Source organism: Lycium ferocissimum, unplaced genomic scaffold, assembly GCF_029784015.1.
Source record: "Lycium ferocissimum isolate CSIRO_LF1 unplaced genomic scaffold, AGI_CSIRO_Lferr_CH_V1 ctg17405, whole genome shotgun sequence".
NCBI classification, from domain to species: domain Eukaryota; kingdom Viridiplantae; phylum Streptophyta; class Magnoliopsida; order Solanales; family Solanaceae; genus Lycium; species Lycium ferocissimum.
The window spans coordinates 1-1,601 of record NW_026717186.1 but is presented as its reverse complement, the minus strand read 5'-3'; the positions used below and the strand labels follow the sequence as shown (position 1 = coordinate 1,601).

The 1,601-nt window shown below is 40.7% G+C and overlaps 1 protein-coding gene across 1 annotated transcript; it reads right to left on the bottom strand.

Moving 5' to 3' along the window:
• Positions 1-230: 230 nt before the first annotated feature.
• LOC132042720 (uncharacterized) lies at positions 231-803 on the bottom strand. The gene has a single exon (XM_059433253.1). It carries the CDS (start codon positions 801-803, stop codon positions 231-233), a length of 573 nt encoding a protein of 190 aa, XP_059289236.1.
• Positions 804-1,601: the final 798 nt, after the last annotated feature.

Genomic DNA, 1,601 nt, shown 5'->3' with positions numbered 1-1,601 from the left:
CAAGCCTCGGAATGGGATGGCGATACTTTACCGTGATTTTGTTAACGGCTCTACAATCAATGTACATCCTCCAAGTGCCATCTTTCTTTGGAACAAGAATCACCGGAGGCAGACATGTACTGCAGATTAAGACTCTCCTTCACTAGCCCCTTTTTAAGAAGCTCATCCACTTGCCTTTGCAATTCTTTTATTTCTTCCGGATTGCTCCTATAAGCTGGTTTGTTGGGAATTTAAGAACCCGGTACAAAGTCGATTTGGTGCTCAATACCTCTCAAGGGAGGTAAGCCATCGGGCATCTCCTCCGGGAACAAGGCTTCATATTCCTGCAAAAGAGAAGACATACTACTAGGCAAAGTGCTAGTAGCTTGGTTAGCATTTAGGAGAAGATCTTTGTTGACAAGACACACCAAGAAGTGTCTCATCAACCCTTTTAAATAATTACTTGGTTTGGCCAACAAACATTTCTTGGAACCATCTTTAGATGTCCCTCTCCACCTAAGGCCCAACCCCCCCTCCTTCTCACTCTTCTCCTTTTCTTCCTTTTGATACTTCTCCCGAAGATCCCCCATCACTCTATAATCCTCACTCACTTGGTAAGGGGCTAGCGGATTAAGAATGTACTTCTTTCCATTGACCACAAATAAGTATTTATTAGTTCTCCCACTATGTTGGGCATCAGTATCAAATTGCCAAGGTCTTCCAAGCAATAGATGGAAAGCTTGCATGGGTACCACATCACATAAAATCTCATCTTGGTACTTGCCAATGCTAAATTTGATAATGGCTTGCTGATTGACCCTCATTTCGCCACATTCATTAAACCATTAGAGTTTGTAGGGATTAGTGTGCTTGCAGGTGGGGAATTTCATACTTTCAACTAAAAATTGGCTAACGGCATTCGTACAACTTCCACCATCAATGATTAAGGAGCATACCTTATGTCACACCCTAATTTCCGTTAGGGCGTGATGGGCCCGACCCTTATTTAGGGCCGAGCGAACCCGCTGACTCACATAATAGTCATACTCACGGCCAAATCATGACACAATTATACATAACAAAAATTTATCGAAGAATAATATGCTTTTTGCTTTTCTCAAATCAAATAAAATCTTGCGGATATGAAACTTATAACACAACGCATAATAATATACGGATTACATAGCCATTTACATAACCGACATCTAATACCCACAAATACTGCAGTCTCTAACCCGAATATGAAACCATAACATGATAATCGACTCGGCGGCCTCGGAAGAAATGGAGCTAGCTAATCCCGCTGAAAACGTCTTCTACTAAAATCTTCAGCTCACAGGGTGTACTGTGAAGATGAAAACGCCCCCGAAGAAAGGGGGTCGATGCACAAATATACTTGAATATGTAAAAAGCGGTAAACACAAAAACGGATCATACGGAAATAAGGAGGACAGAAAAGTAGTACAGTAACCGGAACTCATAAAACTTACCTTGAACGTAAATCATGCTTTTCAAAATCATTAATGGACTGAGTATCATATTTAAAGAAATCATCATGAACATATGCATACATAAATCCCCCCAGGAGGGACGCGGTAATAAAATCATGTATATATATGTAA